General features: G+C 51.7%; 3 protein-coding genes across 3 annotated transcripts; 2 read left to right on the forward strand and 1 right to left on the reverse strand.

The window, feature by feature from the left end:
- Window positions 1-1,071: 1,071 nt before the first annotated feature.
- HIGD1A (HIG1 hypoxia inducible domain family member 1A) lies at window positions 1,072-3,986 on the reverse strand. Its single transcript, XM_009960138.2, has 3 exons — window positions 3,868-3,986; window positions 2,356-2,490; window positions 1,072-1,217 (listed from the first exon to the last, which is right to left on the reverse strand). The coding sequence occupies exons 1-3, from the start codon at window positions 3,968-3,970 to the stop codon at window positions 1,168-1,170; spliced, it is 288 nt and encodes a 95-aa protein (XP_009958440.1). The 5' UTR covers window positions 3,971-3,986; the 3' UTR covers window positions 1,072-1,167.
- Window positions 3,987-9,828: 5,842 nt separating this feature from the next.
- On the forward strand, window positions 9,829-13,166 carry LOC104352647 (atypical chemokine receptor 2). Its single transcript, XM_009959036.2, has 3 exons — window positions 9,829-9,888; window positions 10,480-10,537; window positions 12,052-13,166. The coding sequence occupies exons 1-3, from the start codon at window positions 9,865-9,867 to the stop codon at window positions 13,164-13,166; spliced, it is 1,197 nt and encodes a 398-aa protein (XP_009957338.2). The 5' UTR covers window positions 9,829-9,864.
- A 2,588-nt stretch (window positions 13,167-15,754) lies between these two features.
- CYP8B1 (cytochrome P450 family 8 subfamily B member 1) lies at window positions 15,755-17,287 on the forward strand. The gene has a single exon (XM_009959025.2). The coding sequence runs from the start codon at window positions 15,755-15,757 to the stop codon at window positions 17,285-17,287; it is 1,533 nt and encodes a 510-aa protein (XP_009957327.2).
- The last annotated feature ends 2,063 nt before the right edge of the window (window positions 17,288-19,350 follow it).

Consider the following 19,350-nt stretch of genomic DNA (forward strand, 5'->3'; position numbering starts at 1 on the left):
TATTGAGGGATACCAGCTCACCCCATCTCCCTGCAAGAGGGTGCGTGGGCAGGGGGAGCCCCTCCCCCCCCCCCCCCAACCGCACAGCCAAACACTCGTTTTCTCCAGTGCTCACATTTATTCGTATTTCATCTCCCGCTGCTCTGTACAACATGGATTTATTACAGAGACGTCATACTGTTGCCATGGAATGTAAGCTAATCGGAGAAAATGAGGTTTTTACCAATTGGCTTTATCAACACAATTTATTTTTACGGCTGCCGTTGGAGATACAAGGGATTCTGAGTGTAAAATACCAGTGGCAATTTACAGAGAAGGGTTTTAACACCTCTTCGAGGACGATGGGGGCTTTTCAGATGTAAATGTTTTAAAATTCCCGTGGGGAGTGACACTGCAGAAGTCAGAGCTAGATCACATCCTGAACCCAAAGCATTAGAACACCAAATCACAGTTTAGTTTTCACAATATGTATTGTGAATGTTATACTTAAATGTTATTCAGAACAACACTGTAAATAAAGTTACAAAATATAGTAATCCAAGACTCTGAAAATCTATAGTAAAAATAGGGAGCCTGCGTTTTCATTAACAATGAATAAATACAACATTTAAATAGCTGCAACATACCAAATACTCATCTTGTGCCTTAAATAAAAAAAAAAATAGATGTTTATATCTCTCTCAATATTTTAGAAGTCACTCAGTGCTACTTGAAGCTTCTAAATTCCAAAGCTGGAGGCTGACAAATATACAGGATAGAAAATGGCAGCAAAGCATTCACAACGCCATCTTACAGACGTGACCTCCACGTCCTGCCCGAGGCCTGACAGAGGCAAGTTGAGACTTTGTGGTTTTGGGCAACGGCAGCAAAAGAAGTTCACCAATTTTAGGGCAGTCGAGGGGAAGATAAAAGGATTGTACTCCACTATATCCCCTAAAAACTGGGATATGGTAGTGTCAATCAGAAAGAGCCAGACCCCGATAGCCGCTCCCCCAGGCTGCCAGCTTCGGGGCAGTGTCATACACAGAACAGATCTAGGGCAATTCTCTAACACCATCTATTTTTTCCCCTCCCCCAAGATTTGAAGTTTTTCTCCCTCGATTTGAAGAAGTTTGGAGCTGCAGTACACAGGCCACCACCAGGACAGAGATTTCAGTCAGGTTTCCATTACTCCTTGGGCTTCACCACGTACTCCCGAAACATTGAGTACAGCACCCCTACAAGAAAGAAACAGCAGCACAGTTACAAAGCTGGGCTGAGTAGGAAATAATGGGTTTCCACATCTGAGCAGTGATAGTCTCAGCAACAGAAATAACATTTCCCTGCCTCTTCTGCTGCCTGTATTTATTTTTTTGACTAGCAGTGATGAACACTGCAAAATTCTTCATATACAGAGAAACGGGATATGAAAACGCAGATCCCAAGCCAATGCTAGTTTGCTTTGAGACCCAGTCCAGTTTTTCTGCGGTACCTTCTGGGAACTCAGTCTAGACAAAACAGCGTTTCATGGGGTGTGCATTTACACACAGGCACGGCTGCAGGACTCAGCTGAGACCTGGGAGGTACAAATCACTCTGCGTTATATATATTTTTTTAATATCCTTTTAAAAATGGTCTGTTATCTAGACCCTTTAAAAATGGTCTGTTATCTAGACCCTTTAAAAATGGTCTGTTATCTAGACCCTTTAAAAATGGTCTGTTATCTAGACCCTTTAAAAATGGTCTGTTATCTAGACCCTTTAAAAATGGTCTGTTATCTAGACCCTTTAAAAATGGTCTGTTATCTAGACCCTTTTAAAATGGTCTATGATCTAGACCCTTTTAAAATGGTCTATGATCTAGACCCTTTTAAAATGGTCTATGATCTAGATCCTTTAAAAATGGTCTATTATCTAGATTTTTTTTTATATATATATGATCTATCTATTTATATATATATTCAGGGACACAATTCCAGTCCTTAATATATATATATAAAATATATACCATACCACAGTCTACACAAGCTGATTTTCCAGCACATTCAATTCACAAACAGCAACATATTTACAAGGGATCATATTAACATCAGAAAGTCTTTTTTTTTGTCTCCCATTTCATCATCTGCAGAACTTGACGTATGAAGAACAGATACTTCCCACGTCTAGAAGTAGTTCAAACTTCTATTCTCAAAGTCAGAGCAGTTTAATGCTGAGTACATGCACTTAAACATCTAGAAAGGCTGAACAAACACCACCAACATCCCGAAATACCACGGCCTGGACACCCCCACCCTGCCCCCTGTATCATCCACGTGGAGAAGAGACCCAAGAGGCTCCCGGGGAGGGGCAGGACAGCCTCCCTGTGGGTACGCACCGCACGTTATCGCTCCCACGACGAACCCCTGGGCTGCCACGCGCATGTGGATCAGGTGAAGCGACATTTTCATGTCCCCTCTGTGCTTCAGCCTGTACAGCCCGTAGCCCACCACCACGGCGAAGCCAGCCATCCCTGCAAGGCAAGGCCAGCGGCCTCGTGAGTCGAGGTCCAAGTGTGAAGCCACCCGCTTCAAACACCCCGGGGAACAACCGTGTTTTGATCTAATCACGCTGGGTTTGGGCAAGTCCCAGCCTCATTCAACGGACGAGAGAAACGCGAGAGGTTGCCACTCGCGTTCAACCACCACGGCAGAACCTCAAAAGTCTTGAAGTTTCTCCCAATATTTTTCAGAAGCCACAAGTGTTGCCTGCACCTTCTTTTTCCTGGAGGGAAGCTCACCCCCAAGAACCCTGCTGGGCTGCAGCTCGGACCCTCAGCCCGTGGATGCACCCTGACGTACCCCCCCCCCGCTGAGCTGCTATTTTGGGTGCCGCCACGTTTGTCCAGCTTTCACCGGGACAGGGCGAGTCAGATGGTCCCGTGCTGCGGGGCAAGAGCCTCAGCAAAGTTCACTTTGAGTCCTTCAACAGACCAAACGTGGCTCCACCCTGTGCACACCGCTGCTCTCACCGAACAGAGCAGCAAGGCGCAGAATTTCCCAACTCCCTCCACTTTATTCCGTACTACAGATGATTATTTACCTTGTGCAAAGGAGGCTGCTGAGTTCTAAGTGGTTTTAGTTTTAGTTTTGTGTATATTTTACTGGTGAGAGCGCAGACAGCTGGTCTCCGCGAACATGACTATTACCAGTTCCCCTTGTGAGGCTGTAAACCCTTACTGATCCTCACAGCAACTTCATTAAATACCAATGAAGAGTTTTAGGGATCCTCAAACCAGCTCTGACCCAAGTTCTGCCAATCTGCTGAGTTCACAGTCGGCCCCAGCAAGCTGGAGAGCAAAGTCCTGCGGCGGCAGAAACCAGTGACGGGGATCTGCTGGCAACCGCTCGGAACCGCTCACCCCGCCTGACCCGGCCGCTCTCCGTTTAAGGGGGCTGGAAATCAAAACGTGTCTCATGTCAGAGGCAGCTCCTGATGGGAGGGAAGTTCTCAGGACAAACACGACTGCTCCTCTCTCCCCTCAGAGGCTTTTTGGGGGTCTCGGCAGAGGGGCTGAGAACTTTAACAACTGCCTCAAGCCAGGGGAGGGGAACAAGACCTCCCAAAAAAACACGTTTTAAACTACGGGATGGCAGCAGAGAAGGGTGGAAGGTTTCACGTGGCAATTGTAGGTTCTGAGGTTTTTATTTAAGGTAACAAGCCTCATTAATTTCCCTGTTTCTTGCAGAACCACCACCATTCCGGGCAGGAGCAGTAGTGCTGTCACACACCACAAGGCTACATGAGGAAGTGATTTCCCAGGAAAACAGCGAGCAAGGAGGGTGTTTCCCACACGGATTGCCTGAAGAGCAAGATCTACATAACCGCCCTTCTTCATCTTTAAACTTACCGATGGGGACAAACGGCGTCTCTTTAAATTTCCTTAACAGCTTTGATGTCTGGCTGGTGTCGGTCTCATACTCGGAGAAAACGGGTTCCTGACCGGATGACATGGTGGCTGCGAAGACCAAGAGTCTCCCGTCAGGATTTAGAAACACAAAGATCTTTCAGGAAAAGAAAAATCCCTCGCGGATTCCACCCAGTCACGAACATCCACGTAGCGAGGTACAAGCACAAGAGCTAAACTCGAGCTGAGGAGCGACGCCACCAATTCCTGCCACCCCTTCTCCCGCCGTTACAGATCCCAGCGCCCCTCGCCGCGCGGCGAGAAGCCACCGAAAGCTTTTGGTCGCTGCCTGCGTGTCTTTCTAGCGCTTCCAGCCTCCACCACGCTGCTTTGCCATCACAGGCTCTTCCTTAACAGCAGCTCTGACCTCAGAGAAGTTCATTTCTCCGCTTTCACTCCCTGCCAAGAACAGCTCAGGGTGGAAAGCCGCTGCGGAAGGTCAGCCCTCCCTGGCAAGTCACCAGTCACCACTACGGCCTGTCCCACCTCGCTCACGGCGGTTTCAACCCCCTGCTGGAGAGCACAGAGGGTAAAACGGGCGCTGCCGAGGCGCGGGAACGAGGTGGGAAGCCCTTGGTAGGCACAGACTCGCGTGGGGATGCAGTGGGAGGATGAGGGGAGTTGCCGTTGCAGCACAGGTCATTTCCCACCTGCCCCCAAGGGGAAAAAAAAAAAAAACCAAACAAAACCAGCAGCAGCGGCCATGAGAAGGGCTCTACCATCACCAGACCAGTAAGACCACCCGCCAAAACCTGCCAGCTTGTCCTGCTGTCCCCGTCACAGATCACCCCGAGACCTGTTCCTTCTCCAGTGCCCGCCATAAGCCTCCTTCCTCACGGAGCAGCTATTTCTCTAGCACAATTGGCTCAGCAACACCACGGAGGTCTCCGCTGGAAAAATCTCCACCGATACCGCTCCAGTTTTGCCACCAACGTGCTCAGCAGCAACATATACAGCTCGGCCTCACACGGAAGGACTCCAAGCTCTTGAAAGAGGCCAACAGGAATTTAATTTAAGCACGTGCAAAAGGAACGTTTCAAACGTGGCTGCATCCCCCGGTTACGCGGCATTCTGTGCGCATCCGTGACAGCAGACTGACTGGGTTTGGTTATTTTAAACCAAACGTGCAAACCTCTGCAGGCCAAAGGAGTTGGTCTCTCTGCGCCTGCTACCACTGCCCTGATTTGCTAAATATAAGTTACGTTTCAGCCTGACTCATTCGGAGAAGGAAACACGAGAGCACCCGGTGCCTCGGGAGAGGTGGAGGCAGCCAGAGGGGAGATTTGCATGAGAAAAGGCTATCGAGAAGTGAACCAATTCCTTCCCTGTAAGAGGTTTCCGCGACCTTCAGCTCCTGCAGAGGCCGGGGTGGGCGCAGAGCGGAGGAAGCCCGGCGAAACGCACCCCTGGGGCTGCCCTGACCTTGCCACCCCCTCAGCGGGGAGCCGTGGGGCAGCAGTGCGGCCACCCGCGGGGGACAGCTCTGACACGGGTGGTAAAGGGACACGGCCCAGCGCCCCTCCCGCCAAGGGCCCTGGGCACCGCCAGGCTGCGTTCCCGCTGCCCAGACCCACGGGGTCCCTGCCCCACTCCAGCCCCAGGTCCCCGCACCCCACATCGGGCCTCTGCCCCACGTCCCCGCACCCCACACGGGGTCCCTGCCCCACTCCAGCCCCACGACCCCGCACCGGGCCTCTGCCCCACTCCAGCCCCACGTCTCCGCACCCCACACCGGGCCTCTGCCCCACTCCAGCCCCACGTCCCCGCACCCCACACCGGGCCTCTGCCCCACTCCAGCCCCACGTCCCCGCACCCCACACCGGGCCTCTGCCCCACTCCAGCCCCACGTCCCCGCACCGGGCCTCTGCCCCACTCCAGGCCCAGGCGCCGCCTCTGCCCCACTCCAGGCCCAGGCGCCTCCCCCGCCTCCCCCCCCGCCCCAGGGCCTCTGCCGCCAGAGCTGCTCACGGTGTCCCCCACCCCACCGCAGTCTCCCCGCACCCCAGCTCCTGCCTCAGCTCCCGCGACCCCCACCTCGGTTCCCCGCCCCCACCCCCACCCCCCCCCCCGCGATCCCCACCGGAGGTCCCGGCTCTCACCAACCCGCTGCCGCTGCCCCCCTCGCTGCTCCCGATACCGGCCGGCGTCTGCCGAGCCTGGCCCCGCCCCCCGGCTCTTATTGGCCGGGATCGCCCCGCCCTCTCCGCCCTTGGCGCCGCCGACGCTGGCTGAGAACCACAGCTCCCAGCGTGCCGCGCGGCAGCCCGCCCGCCCGCCGCCAGCCAATCCCGAGCTCCGTGGGTGAAAGCCGCATCCTTATACAGGGCGGGGAGGCGGGGCAGCCCGTGACGTCACCGCGTGCGCTGACGCCGGCGCGGAGTCACGGGGTGGGCGGTGGGGGCGGTGTCTGGCCCGCCGCTAGGGGGCGCTATGAGGGGGGGGGGCGGGCGGCCCTCCCTCCTGCCCGGCCCTCCCCGCTCCTGCCCGCTCCTGCCCACAGGCCCTGCCTGCCCCTGCCCGCCCCTGCCCTGCCCACAGCCCCTGGAGCCTTCGAAACGGGCAGTGGGGCGCGGCCGTGCCCGAAACCCCCGGGGTTTCCCCTCTGCCGAGGGCGGCAGGGAGCGGACAGCTCGGCTTTACAGAGCAGAGAGGCTCGGGGTGGGACTTGGCGGCTTGTTTCACCCCAAAAGCGGGGTGGGGGGTGGGGGTGGGGGTGGGGGTTAGGCCGTCCTTTGCAAGGTGGTAAAGCAGCCCCCAGCTTTTTCCACAACTTGGCTTTTTGCTTCAAAAAACTTCCCGCTGAAAGAGCTGAACCCTGGCAATCCCTGACTAAGGCCTCACTGTGGTACACAAAAGCTTTACTCGCATATTTTTGTTTAGTTTCGCTTGTGTCTCTGTTTTCCCGAGTTTCCCTTCCCCCACAAGGATAGTTTTAGCTATTTGCTGAGCGAAGTTGGTAAATAGATCACATCTTGCCTGACATTAAGGAGACAAAACTCCAAATATCAAGGAGCTATCAAGGAGCTATCAAGGAGCTATCAAGGAGCTATCAAGGAGCTATCAAGGAGATATCAAGGAGACATCAAGGAGACAAAGCCATCTACACATGCCAGACGTGAAGGAGATGCCCAGCAAACATCTACACCATTGCTTGTTACAAGAGGTTGCATCAGAAAAGGGGCCCTGGCTTGTGCTGAAGAAGGAGGGTTCAACTAGGATGAGGAAGACTATGAGTGCCCACTGGAGGGTGAAAAGACCCTAACCCTAAATTTACTGCACGTGCTTGGACTATGTAGATGAATCCCGGGACCTCATCACTGTAAGATTGCCCTTCTCAGGAAATCTGATGACTATGTAAGATTTTTGGGTATATGAACTGATGGGTTTTGCTAACCCGTTGGAGCACTCATGGTGGAACATCCCCAGTGCTGCCCAGCGCTGCAATACAGAATGCCTGCTTGATAACACCCTGTTGTTATGGAGGTTTCATCTCGGGATCCTTACCCAGCCGCACCCAGCCTCCCACCTTGGTGAGGAGCGTTAGAAAGCCAGGGGGTTTGGAAACTCCCCATTTTGTATCACCACATCGGTATAAACTCACACTTTGACATCAGCTGGAAGCACCTTTGCAGAGGGCGAAGCCAGAGCCCGGCTTTCCCTCGGTCTGATTTTCTTTTTCCTGCCTCATTGACTCTTTTTTTCCTCAATTTCAGCTTCCAAGCAGAGCTCGCTGTGCCCCTGCCGTATGCCAGGCGGTGCATTTTGAAGCCCAAAGACAACCTAGGAATGGATCCTGACGTAAGCAAACCAAACTCTGGAGCGGGAGGAAAAATCCCCTGGGATCCTGAAGTTACTTAAACCCCTCCTCTAAACCCAGGGACAACTCATCAGAGCAAAACAGCAAAGAAAAGTCTTTTTTTTCCCCTCCAAAACTCTTTCCTGGTTTTGCAGCGCTCTGGGGTTGTGTTTGTGACTCCCCATCTCCGAGCACGGGGCGGGGGGGAAGCAGAGCTGCTGCTCCTGCGGGGCTGCTCCGCCGCTTACACACCGCATTTTCTGCAGCATTTAAAAAAAAAAAAAAAAAGCTCAGATAGAACCATTTGTTGTCCCGCTGTACCTCTCTAAATGTGCTTCCCATTACCGGTAATCTGGTTACTTTAATTGCCAAAGCCATTAGGGCTCTGCAGAGTCTGAAAAGAAAAAAAATAAAATTAAAAAAAAAATTCTACGCAATTACCGGCTCCCAAATTGAGTTAAAATCTTGTAATAAATTACAGTGAAGGCTACTTTCTGCAGTGACTCTCAGAGGCACGTTTAATTCCCTGCAGCTCTGCGCGATAGGTGCTGCAGGGGAGAAACTCAATTAAAAACAAAAACTTATTTCATTTTAATTGCTGGGCTAATGAAACTGCTGCCGCCTGTAGCATCTGTGTGTGTGTCTGGTGCCTCGGCTTTGCAAGCGGCTTCTGGCTCTCTGCTGATGTGTATGTTGCCCAGATATACATTTATTATAAAGTATCTTTTAAATGCAGGCACACGTGTGCACCAGCTGATGGTGGCAAATGTAGAAATAGGTGAAAATAACGTATTTCTCCCTGCGAATCCACCTGCTATGGGGCAGACTGGGTGCGGAGCTGTGGCTATCGCTGCTGCGCCGTTCTCCTCTTCCTACCAGGGCGGTTTGGGATTTATAAAGCACAACCCGGGGATGGCCTTGGCACGGGCAGGGTGTTCCCCAGGGCCCCGTTTGGTGGTGAGACGAAGGAAACGGGCCGGAGGGTGGCCACTCACCCATGGTCGTGCTCTAAAACGTCTCTGATAAACCACTTCATCAGAGGCACCTTTGACAGGCGAGCGAAGGGCCGTTGCCTGAAGCTGTCCCCAAAATGTCCCTGTGGCAGGGAGCCTGGCAATCTTCTGCTGTGGTCGATCTCTGCACGTTCAACCACGGCAAGGTCCTGGTACCGCTTGCAAGGTTTCGCTGCTGCCTGCTGGTTGTCCCCACAGAGCTGGCGGTGCCTGCTGGCCTCGGCCGTGTCCCCACCAATTTCTGCACCTTCAGGGGGTGAAGATCCTGCAGCATCCAAGTAGCACGTGGTTTATTCAATTTTCCTGGAAAAAATGCCAATTTCTACCCCGGGGTCTCAGCCCCAGGAGCCTCTTAGTGTAGAGCCCAAGCAGGTCCAATCCTGCCTGGGGGAGCTGGGAGGTGGGCAGGGTGGACATCATCTTGATATCCATCTGTCATTCAATGGCAGATGTTTCTACTAGTTAAAGCTTTTAGAAAACAGAATAACGAGAGGGAGCTCGTTGCCACATCTAGGGTCGGGATGCAGCAAACCCAGAATCAACAGGGAAAAAGAAATCAGGGACAGATTGCTTGGTTGGGAGGAGATGGGATGGAGAAAAGGGAAGGACCAAGGTGTCCGGGGGAAACGCATGCATGAAGAAATGGAGAGAAAGAGCAAAAGGAACTGGTCATCTTTAAGCAAGTGGCTGGTCTGGGTGCGTGTCTGGGTGGCCCTGGTCTGGCCTGTGCGTGCCCAGCGATCTTCACGTTGTTGCTGACCTGGGTCCTCGGTCCCAGCGGCTCTGGCCATCCCTAGCACGGTGCCTGTCTTGAGCAACCAAGAGCAGGTTGTATTTCTGAAGGAGGGGTGCTGGGGTCCCTGTGGCACCCGTGACAGAAGGCACTGTGGCCCTGACGGGTATCTCCAACGGCAAAGCCCAACTGTGGGTGCAGGCGCCGGTCGTAGATGTTGTGGAGGGACACGTGCTCGGAGACGGCGGGGAGATGGTTCCTCCAGCGCTGTCACCCACGGATCAACACCAGGAAAAGCAAAACAAAACCAGGGAGGTCACACTGAGCTCACATTTCCTGCCCATGCTTTTGCATAAGTATAGGAGGTTCCCAAAAGCCTGATTCAAGCCTCCGGCAGGATGGGATCAGGAGAAGAAGCTCCTGTAAGTGAATTTTCTGCTCCTTGCTTGTAGACAAAGCTGCATGAGAAACCTGGAGAGGTTCTTGAAAGTTAGCCAGCTCGTGAGCTCCGATGTAGCCACGGGCTTGGGATTAAGTTCTGAGCTCAGCTCACGTTGCATTTGTCGGTTCTTTGCGATGAGCTATGGGATGGGGATGTGAATGTTAGTGCCAGCGTGATATAGAGGGGGGAAGACGTGGCAGAGGGAGAAAAGGCATCTCGGTGGGCTGGAAGAGACCCAGAAATGTTAATTTTGGGGATGCCTTGTCCTGATGTGAATGCAGAGGGTGCGTGTGGGGGCTGCCCTTGTTTGTTGCTGCTGCGATCAGAAGGGTGGGCCGCTTTGGTGTCCTCTCAAAGTTTCCTCTCATATCTCTGAGGGTGAATTTCCTCCACAATATGAAACAGAAACAACAACCAAAAAAGAGCTAATTCCCAGAAAAGTCTTTTTCTGGCGCTCTCCCATGGCAGATTGCTGCTCTGTCTGAAGTGCGCTGCAGCACTCACCTAAGAGCTGCAAGACAGCAAGAAAACATGTCAATCCAGCCCAACCCAAATTTTCTTTTCTTTTCAGCCACCTGGTTTTGCCTGGAATGGGTATTTAAGCCATTTTAGACGTGGGACCACAACAGGTATGTCCACAGCTTCACGCCTTGGGTGCTTTGCTTAACCCGCCTAGGGTGGAGGGACTCCCCTTTTCTGGGGTGTTCGTGGGGAGGGAGACATCCCTAGAAGTTGCAGGGCCACCGTGGCGTGTGTCCTCCTTGGGGTGTGTGGCACAACTGGGGACCAACAGCTTCATTTTCTCATTTACTTGGTGGCTGCAGGTCTCTTGGGGAATGGGAGAAAGAGGTCCTTGAGGAGAACGAAGCAGGAGTGACTGCAGGCAGGGGAACTACACAGCCATGCCTGTTTTGGAATTGCTGGAAGGGTGAACCCTGGTGTGTTTTAGGGGTATTTGCACTGGTTTTGCCCTGTGAAAGCCCTGGTTTGCCGTCAGAGCCTGGAGATTAATCTTGGTTTTTAAAACCCACGTTAACCTTCATGATACCAACAGGAGGTGGCTCAGGCAGATCCCATCTCCCAGCACAGGAGTTGGGCTCTTCAGCACAGCCGTTGCCTGGCTTGGGTGGCTTTTGGAAGATGAAACCCTTGTAGTGTTCTTCAGGTGGGGGGGTGTGGGGGGATGTTTCTGAAAATCGGGCTCCAAAAGTAGGAAGCTGTCCAAACCAGTCACCATTTCCTGAAATCTGGGCTGCAGCTGTCTAAACACTGACACCAGCTTGCGATCCTGGGGAGCAGCCAACCGCAGGGCCCTCACTCTCCTTGGTCAGCAGGGTTTCAAGGCACGCTCTGTCTAACGTGGGATTGACTCCAGCAACATCCTTCCAGCTGAATCTCTACCTCTAACCTTGATTCAGGACTTGATTCTGGCACTTATGTGTCCTTCCCTTGGATGAGGCTTTGAGCAGCCTGGTCTAGTGGAAGGTGTCCCTGTCCATGTCAGGGGGGGTTGGAACTAGGTGATCTTTAAGGTCCGTTTCAACCTAAAACTTTCTGTGATTCTATGATTATTTTCCACTTACTAATACTTTTTGCAAGAATCCATGGCTTGGTGTCCCAGGGTTGGCACGGAAGGGGGTCAGTGTCCTTCCAGGAACAGTGAGATGTTCAGCATTCCATCTCTGGGAGCAACCCCAGGAACATAAATGTGCTGGTGCAGCTTGTGCTTCACTGAGAACGGAGATGCCACTTTCTCAGAAGTGACCTGGGTGAATCTAAAGCAGCTCACAGCGAGGTGTAGTGGTCAATTTCCCGTAATTTAGAGCGGAAACTTCCTCAAAATCTTGCAGTGGTGTCAGGGTGGAAGTGGGTTGTTATGTCGGAAGAGATCATGTTCATTTACTTTCAAGTTTTAATGTGTGGGAGTAAGGAAACCAGAATTATTTTTTTCATATATGTGTAGACAGCTGTCCCCATGCTGCAGGCAAAGGCCGAGGAGTGCAGGACACAAAATACTTGTCAGAAGGTGACAGAAATTTAGACCTATGACCTAAAGGAAAACCCTTGATGATGTGATGTTTGCCTTTCCCGTGTGAATTGGAACAACATCTTGATCCCCTTCACTTTTTTCTTTTGCTCTTAGGCAGCCACTTGTCAAATGCAACTTCAAAGGTGGCAACAACAACCGCTGCCGCCTCGCTGGATGCTGCCCGTTCGAGCGACTACCCGTACAAGTACTTGGACAAGGAGGATTACATGCAGTATGGCCTCTGCACCAAAGAAGAGGTGCTCTCCTTTAGCAGAGTGTTCTTGCCAGCTTTTTACACTGTGATCTTCCTGGTCGGCTTGGCCGGGAATGCTCTCCTGTTCATTGTCCTCATTGGGTACATAAAGAAGAAAAAGAAGATGACCGAGGTGTATCTGCTGAACCTGGTGGTTTCAGACTTCTTCTTGCTACTAACCCTTCCTTTCTGGGCTCTGTACATTTCTCAGTGGGTGACCTGGGATGTATTGTGCCCAATCTTAAACACCATGTACACTGTGAATTTCTACAGTGGTGTCCTTTTGGTGAGCTGCATGAGCCTGGACATGTATCTGCAGATAGTTCATGCTTGGTCTCCTCACAGCTCTGTGACACGGAGGAAGTCCATCCTCATCTTGTCAATGGTATGGGTCCTTTCCATACTCCTCTCCGTTCCTGACGGTCTTTTCACCAGCACAAGGCAAATCCACAACAAAACCATCATGTGCACCCATGATTATGGCGAGAAACACTTGTTTTGGAAAGTTGTCTTTCGGGTCATTCAAAACATCCCGGGTTTCCTCTTTCCTTTCCTCTTCATGATCTTCTGCTACTCCCGCATAGCGTGTGTCCTCACCACGTCTCAGATGCCTGGCTTGAGGAGAGCATTCTGCTTGGTCTGTACTCTGGTGGCTGTCTTCTTTGTCCTGTGGTCCCCTTACAACATCGTCCTCGTCCTTCACTCCCTGCAAGATGTCGGTGTGATCAGGAGCTGTGAAAGCAGCAGGCTATTGGACTATGCCATGCAGATCACAGAGCGTTTGTCCTTTGTCCGCTGCTGTCTCACCCCCTTGCTCTATGCTTTTGTGAAAAAACGATTCAGTTTATACTTAGGGAAGATCCCTCAGGCCATTTTTAGGAGAAGCGCTTTCTTTGACATCCAGCCCTCAGAGACAAGCCAGTCTTGCAGCAGATACGCAGCTGAAATAGAAATGTTGAGTATCACAAGTGCATGATAAATATTTACGTTATGTGTGTGCCCTCTATGCTGTAGTTTATGGGTCCTGGCCATCTGATGGAGTTGGTGTGAGCTCACAACACTGTAACAGGATCATTCATCCCAGCGCCAGCACTGGGATGAGGGTTTTCCATGTTGGGATGGGAAAAGTATGCATGGGATTTGTTTCTGTTATAACTGGAATTATTATAAAAGCCTTGCCCTGGGTTTACTCTCGTGGAAGAAGCTCAGCTCCTACCTGGAGTGTGTGAGGTGTTAGTGGATGAAGGAGCAGCTTATCTGGATGTTGTGCCCTTAAAAATGCAAACTGAAACTTGTGCAGAATTTCTGCCCCATAGATCCCGAAGGGTCTGATGGAGGAGAGCTGGGGAACGGATTTGCCACACTCATCCATCAGGCCAGACGTGGTTGGCCAGCAGCCCAGCCTGGAGGGTGGCTTTGCTTCTCCTGGCTTTTGCCATCTGCAGGGTGCGTGATTCAACTGGGCTCGTCCCTTTGTCTACCAGGAGAGACAATGGGAGGAATTAGGGACCTTTAAACTGAGTTGTCTGACCAGTGATGGGGTTTCTCTGAGACAGTGAGCTGTGCCACCCTCAGGTCTGCTGAGTAGGAAACGGTGTCTTTCCGAGGGGCAGATCCTTGGGTAGAGATCAGTTAGATCATCAGCTGAATCATGATCGGTTTGATCAGCATCAAAGTTCAAACTGGTAACAACCGGTGAGAAAGAAAAAACAATGGGCTCAGCAGAACAGCGGTGGAGGTATTGGCCTTCCCGAAAATCAGTTTTGACAAGATAAAAAAGATCCATGGGTACCGTCTGTAGCAGAAATATTGGCATTGCAACACCACAGAGTGAGAGCCTTGAACAGAAGAGCAGGGATAGCTGTTAGCCAATCCTTATTACCCAGCGTAGCTTTAAAGGTCGTGATTATTAAGTTTACTGACCTTTATTTAAAGGTACTATTCACCCCAAATACTCTTCGACCTTAAATGGGCCCCTTCCAGCATGGAAACCTATGGAGCATGGCAGTTGCCTAGAGTTGTACAAATAAAATTAATAATTCACAAGAAAACACTCGTCGCCTTAATTTTATTGCTAGACAAGGTTGCTGGGCTGAGAAGGGCTTTGAATCTATCTAGAAAGGTGAATTTGTTTTCAGTGCTGTTATTTTTCTTGCCAGCATTGCTACCGTGTGTTTCCAAAACAGTAAGCCTGGGAGCTTTCCTTAAAAAAAAGAAAAGCCAGAATAAATATTTAGCTGATGCTATGATGTGGCCTTCCCTCCACGGGTCAGGTCACTGAGAGGGAAGATGGAAGGGGAAAGCAGCTGGGAAGCAAAAACTAAGCTGAAGATTGTGATCCCATACAGAGGAGGGCTCGTGGGACCATGCAAAACGTACGATGGGATGCTCAGGGGAAGGGAAAAGCAAGGGGGAAATCGGGGAGGGTATAAAAGGGGCTCGTTGTGTATAAGCAGCATGCCCTGCGCCTGCTCACGGCAGTCTGTCCTGTCGCCTTATTAAATACTTTTTCTTAACTCTCTTCCCATGTAATGTCACTTTTTATCCAGCGTGAGGGTGCTGTGAGGTCCGAGCGCCAGCGGCTGGGGCAGAGGCTGTGGTGACTGGCTGTGTAGACCAGGGTGGCAGCGCCCAGAGGCACAATGCCAGATGGGGCGCGGGGTCACTGGCATCGTCCCTAAATCCCATCTGGAGCGTGGGGAGCAGGAGAGATCGAGAAACAGAAAGGAAAATGGATAAAACTGCCAGGTGCAGGGGTGGGAGCGGGAAGGCAGAGGGTCGGGGGTGCTCCGCTGGCTGGAGGGGACACGACCGCTTTGCAGCTGCCGAGCACCGGGCGTGGATGCATCGGCATGGGAGAAAGTGCGGTGGTCCGTCTGGTACCAGACTCCAGACTCATCGGGTGCAAAGGGAATGCAACCGATTCAAGCCCTCATCGCTTGCCGGGGAAGCAGACCTGCCTTGCTTTGCCCTCGTGCGGGTTAGCCGTGCTTGGACCGTCCGTTGGGAAAGCACTTACGGGGCGCTGTGCGTTGGAGTACATTGACATGTTAGAGACCTTTCCTTCTCTTAGCTTTTGAGACCAAATTAGCTCGGCAGTAACCCCCTTCCCTCGGTCCCGAGCTCATTTCCAGTAGCATTTCCAACATCCACTCTTCCTCTCATTTTTTCAGCCTGCAGCTCATGTCCGTAGCCTGGTTTTAAAGGCAGAAACCACTGAGTGAAATCCTCTGAACCCCCTTTTTCAAAAACTGGGCTCTGTGCAGCCTAGAAAAGAGAATTTGCTGAAGCTCCTGCAAAGCACATGCCAAAACCTCTCTGCCTTACGCAGCAGCCCGGTAACTCCAACTTGATTACAATGTACCTTCCACCTTAAAAATCTCTGTTCCTCGAGGGAGAAGTACGCACTGGAGCGCTCCACAGGGGAAAGGCAAACACTCGCTGCCAATGGGGACAGAGGTCGTCATCTGCGCGTTCGCATGTCAGCCGCTGGATGGGAATAAAAAGCATGTTCCTGCCCCAACCCAGCTCTAGTCCAAGCTCCTGGATGGGCGCAGAGCTCTCATGGCGATCTGGGTGATTCTCCTCTCTACCTTGATAGCGTCGCTGCTTGGTGGGCTCTACCTCCTGGGCGTGTTTCGGAGACGGAGACCTGATGAGCCGCCTCTGGACAAAGGTACCATTCCCTGGCTGGGTTATGTGCTGGATTTCAGAAAGGACAGTTCAGAGTTTCTAAAAAGGATGCAGAGAAAACATGGGGATATTTTCACGGTGCTGATCGGAGGCTATTACTTCACATTCGTGATGGACCCCTTCTGCTTTGGAGCCATCGTGAAGGAATCACGATCTAAACTAGACTTTGAAAGTTTTGCATCTAAACTGGTCCTGCAGGTTTTTGGTTACAAGGCCAGCAAAGCCAGCCATGGCATAGTTCATGCACTGAGCATGAAGCATCTGATGGGAGAAGGGCTCACTGTCATGACAGAAGCCACCATGAAGAACTTTCAGAAGCTGATGCTGTTCAATCTCAACTCAGGAGAGGAGAGGGAAGTGTGGAAAGAGGATAGCCTCTTCCACTACTGCTACAACATTGTCTTCAGAGCCGGGTACCTGGCTCTGTATGGCACCGAGCCACACCAAGGGGCAGAAGACAAGGAGAAAGCTGATGAGCAAGATCGCATACACTCCAACCAGCTGTTCCATGAGTTTCGGAAGTATGACCGCCTCTTCCCTCGCCTGGCCTATGCTGTGTTGCCTCCCAAAGACAAAAGAGAAGCTGAACGGCTGAAGAGGCTCTTCTGGAGCATGCTGTCCGTGAAGAAGAGCTGGCAGAAGGACAATATCAGTGGGTGGATAAGTGAGCATGACCGGCTTCTGGCAGAAAGCGATGTCCCGGAGTACATGCGGGATCGTTTCATGTTCATGCTCCTCTGGGCATCCCAAGGCAATACGGGCCCAACTGCCTTCTGGCTCCTCTTGTATCTAATGAAACATCCAGAAGCAATGAAGGCTGTGAAGGATGAGATAGATAAAGTCTCAAGGGAGCACGGCCAGGAAGCAAAGCCAGGGAGCCCACCAATTAACATCACTAGGGACATGTTAAACCAGACCTCTCTTCTGGACAGTGCTCTGGAGGAGACCCTGAGGCTGGTTGCAGCCCCGATACTGGTCAGAGCTGTCCTCCAGGCCACCAGCCTTAAGATGAGCAGCGGGAGAGAGTACACTCTCCGCAAAGGAGACAGGGTGGCCCTGTTCCCGCATGTCTCTGTGCAGATGAACCCAGAAATTCACCCCGAGCCTCACAAATTCAAGTACGACCGCTTCGTAAACCCAGATGGCACCAAGAAAGAGTTCTACAAAGATGGGAAGAGGCTGAAATACTTCAACATGCCTTGGGGGGCAGGTGTATCCATCTGCCCTGGGCGGTTCTTCGCTGTCGCTGAAATGAAACTGTTTGTGTTCTTGATGTTGAGTTACTATGACCTGGAGCTGGTCAACAGAGAAGAGGAGATCCCAGCCATAGACATCAGCCGCTGGGGATTCGGGACGATGCAGCCTGTTCGTGACATTCGGTTCAGATACCGGCTACGCTTTTAATTTGGGAAGTCCTTGTTTGTTCTGGTGTTATCTGTGGAATAAAGTGCATGATCCCATGGTTATCAGATCCATGTGGCACCAACAGTGACATGATCTTGTTTATTTAACGGTTATCATGGCTTTTCTCTTGGCCTCCTTCACTTCTGTTGATGCTCTGTGCCTCTGGTTATTGTGGTATTGAGTTTTGTGATAAAAGCTCATCTGCACACCCACAAAGGATAATAGGGAGACTAGTACCCTGCCAGGCTGCTCTTAGCCCCATCACAGGGGCCATCAGCCCATCAAAAGCCCATCTGCACAAGTCCAGAAGAGCACAGGGGCATGTTGGCAGGTGGGAACCCAAATTAAGGACTTCCAACAAGTAAATGTTTTGTCCAGGCCCCTACCAGGACTGTCCCAGCACAGCCACCAGCCCCATGTGTCACTGGGAGCAGCTCTCCGGGTCACCGTCCAGACTAAGGGGGATCGCTGTCAAGGGAAGGAGGACATCTGATGGTATACAGGGGAAGAGAATTTTGGGATTGCACAGGGCTTACGGTGGGATGTTTAGAGGAGGAACCAAAGGTGGGGAAAACGGGGGATTTAGGTGATTTGGGGAACATGAGGGGATAAAAAGGGCTGGTTGTGTGTGAATAGGGGCTGATTCATACACTTGTCTGGTCCCACACTGCACCTGATCAGCACAGTGTGTCCTATTGTCTTATTAAATCCCTTTCCTTAAATTCAAGCCCATGTGTCTGTGGTGCTGGCAGCTGTTACTAGTGTGTGAGTGGGTGTGCAAGCAAAGATGAGCTGGCAAATAGGTGGAGCGGCCTGGGAGCCAGGGCGTGAGCCTGGCTGCACGGCAGCGTTGGGACTGCATTATTTTGTTACCAGCTCCTTACCGACACGTTCATTTTCCACATGAGGTATCCTTGGCTTGTGGTGAACCCCTGAAAGGTCAGAGAACAGCAAACATCCTCTCCAGAGAAGTAAGGATTTCCTCGGCGGTTTCAAATGGTCTTGTTCTATCTGAGGAGGCCCCCAAAGGAAGCAGAGGTGGGACGTGCTGAGCGATACCAACAGCTCCTTCCCATTTCATGTGTAAGAAAAGGACAGATCTTGCCAGTCACATTTACCACAGCAGTGGGAGGAGAAGGGGGTTGCAAACGTCACTGATAACCTACAGTTATCATGTGCCTGTGGGGATTAGGAATGCATGTGGTCACCTGCCTTTCCAGGGCTGCAGAAGCTTGTGCATTCAAGCCCTGCGTCTTATGTACGGTTTCTGGGGTTAAAAAAGCTGTCTCTGTGTGTGTCTTCATTCATCCCACCGACTGTAACACTGCTGCAGCGTGGGTATGTACAGCTGAGCCAGCATCCCCCCCCCAGCACCAAACCAGCTCCCTGCTTTAACCCAAATCATGGCACCAGCCCAGAAATGGTGGACTCTGCCTGCTGGCTGGGAACGGGTCTGCCCATCCGTGAGGGGCTGGCTGGCTGGGGGGCAGTGCCTGAGCCTTGGTGGGGGCTGAGCTCCTAGTGTCTCGATGGTCCTCCGCCCTCTCCTTGAGCCCCGTGGGCTGGTGATGCCGACACCCTCCTCCAAATTTAGACCCCATCCTCTGCAAAGGCCCAAGGATGCAATAAGGAGCGGGCTGATGTGATAGGAAGCAGCTAGAAAACCACTGAGTGGGGCAGGAGAAAACAACCTCAATCCCTTCCAGGCTATGGCCACTGCGACTTTGAGTCCCCAAATGCCTCTGGTTTATCCACTGGGTCCAATGCAGGATAAAACTTTGCTCTACAAGCTCTGCTTTGCTTTTTTTCCCTTCCATAATTACGGCTCTGACAACATCAGTCCTTACAGAAGTTAAATCACAGCCTTACTTGTGCAGAGGACAGTAGATTGATTTTAATGCTGGTACTAACCTTGGACTTTGAAGATTATGTATGACAGAGGAATGAGACAAACATTTTCGCATGTCTCCAAACCTCAAAGCTGGATTCTGCTTTGTTCTGCAAAGGACAGGGTTATGTTGCAACTGTGTGTCGAGGGCAAACTATCCCCTATTGCCATACTG

The sequence above is a fragment of the Leptosomus discolor genome, chromosome 6 (genome assembly GCF_034619465.1).
Source record: "Leptosomus discolor isolate bLepDis1 chromosome 6, bLepDis1.hap2, whole genome shotgun sequence".
NCBI lineage: Eukaryota > Metazoa > Chordata > Aves > Leptosomiformes > Leptosomidae > Leptosomus > Leptosomus discolor.

Coding starts and splice junctions, on each gene's coding strand:
- HIGD1A (XM_009960138.2), bottom strand. CDS start 3,970: ATGTCATCCGGTCAGGAACCCGTTTTCTCCGAGTATGAGACCGACACC. Junction 2,491..3,867: donor GACGCCGTTTGTCCCCATCG/GTAAGTTTAAAG, acceptor CTTGCCTTGCAG/GGATGGCTGGCTTCGCCGTG. Junction 1,218..2,355: donor CGTGGGAGCGATAACGTGCG/GTGCGTACCCAC, acceptor TCTTTCTTGTAG/GGGTGCTGTACTCAATGTTT.
- LOC104352647 (XM_009959036.2), top strand. CDS start 9,865: ATGGGATCAGGAGAAGAAGCTCCT. Junction 9,889..10,479: donor GATCAGGAGAAGAAGCTCCT/GTAAGTGAATTT, acceptor TTTTCTTTTCAG/CCACCTGGTTTTGCCTGGAA. Junction 10,538..12,051: donor TAGACGTGGGACCACAACAG/GTATGTCCACAG, acceptor TTTTGCTCTTAG/GCAGCCACTTGTCAAATGCA.
- CYP8B1 (XM_009959025.2), top strand. CDS start 15,755: ATGGCGATCTGGGTGATTCTCCTCTCTACCTTGATAGCGTCGCTGCTT.